General features: G+C 60.7%; 1 protein-coding gene across 1 annotated transcript; it reads right to left on the minus strand.

Annotated features, from left to right (window-relative positions):
• Positions 1 to 142: 142 nt before the first annotated feature.
• On the minus strand, positions 143 to 793 carry MONBRDRAFT_13252 (uncharacterized protein; the record flags this gene model as incomplete). The annotated part of the gene is made up of 1 exon (XM_001751148.1): positions 143 to 793. One exon carries the CDS (start codon positions 791 to 793, stop codon positions 143 to 145), a length of 651 nt encoding a protein of 216 aa, XP_001751200.1.
• Positions 794 to 1,007: the final 214 nt, after the last annotated feature.

Raw genomic sequence — 1,007 nt, forward strand, 5'->3', positions numbered from 1 at the left:
ACCACACAAATACAGCAAAAATTAAAGCAAAATTAAAACAAAAATACAAGTCAAGCCATCAAAAGACACAACGAGGAACCACCAAGGGAGCGACAGGTGCACACAGGGATCCCCACAGAGGGACCCCCGGGACGGTGCCTACCTACGACGAGCGCAGGCAGACACCGCCAAAGTGGCGCTGGATGTGGTCAGCGTTCATCTGATGGACCAGCGCCGCAAAGCGACCCTTCCATCGAGGAACAAACGCCTCATCCAGCCCCGGCTGGTACACACCACGGGCCTCGGCGCAGCGGGCGAGCTGACCAAGCAGATCCACAAAGGAGGAGGCGAACCCACCGGTTGTCGTCATCGCCGCAGGGACGATCAGAGTTTTTCCATGGTTGAAACCGGTGTAGTAGTCGCGCTTCTCCTTTTCGGCTCGGCGAAGGGCAGCGCCCACCTTGATGCAGGCTTGCGAGGTGGTCGGGGGTTGGGCTGTGCGCACAGTCACGTCAATGCCCAGGTCGGGCAGAGCTGGGCCCAGAGCACCGCCGGGAAAGGGGTTGCGGCAGTGCAGGTCGATGCGGCAGCTCTGACCGTTGGCGTTGTAGCCAGACTTTTCCACCCAGACATGGGAGAGGGTGGCGTACCTGAGCAGGCGGCCCATCTCGTCGCGAAGGGCGTTGTGTCGCTTGATGGGACGGCAGGTCAGCAGGTGCTCGCGGGTTAGTCGCGGCTGAGGTGTCTTGCTGCTGCAGAGCGGGCACTTGTCCGTCGGCTTGACGTTGATGAGTTCATGGAGGCCAAAACCCATCATGGAGCAACTTCCCATTCTCGGAAACACTTCCAATGCTTCTCCCCGNACCCCTCGCACGCCATCCAGCCCTCGCTCCTTTGCTCAAGTTGCTGCGGCAATGCCTGCCGCCGCCACTGCCACATCTTTGGCCCCTGTGACCGAGGATTTGTCAGCATCGGTGCCCTCTGAGCCAAATGGCAGCGGGGAGCAGCAACCCTCGCCCGAGTCCGCG

Source organism: Monosiga brevicollis, genomic scaffold (genome assembly GCF_000002865.3).
Source record: "Monosiga brevicollis MX1 MONBRscaffold_599 genomic scaffold, whole genome shotgun sequence".
In the NCBI taxonomy this organism is placed as follows: domain Eukaryota; class Choanoflagellata; order Craspedida; family Salpingoecidae; genus Monosiga; species Monosiga brevicollis.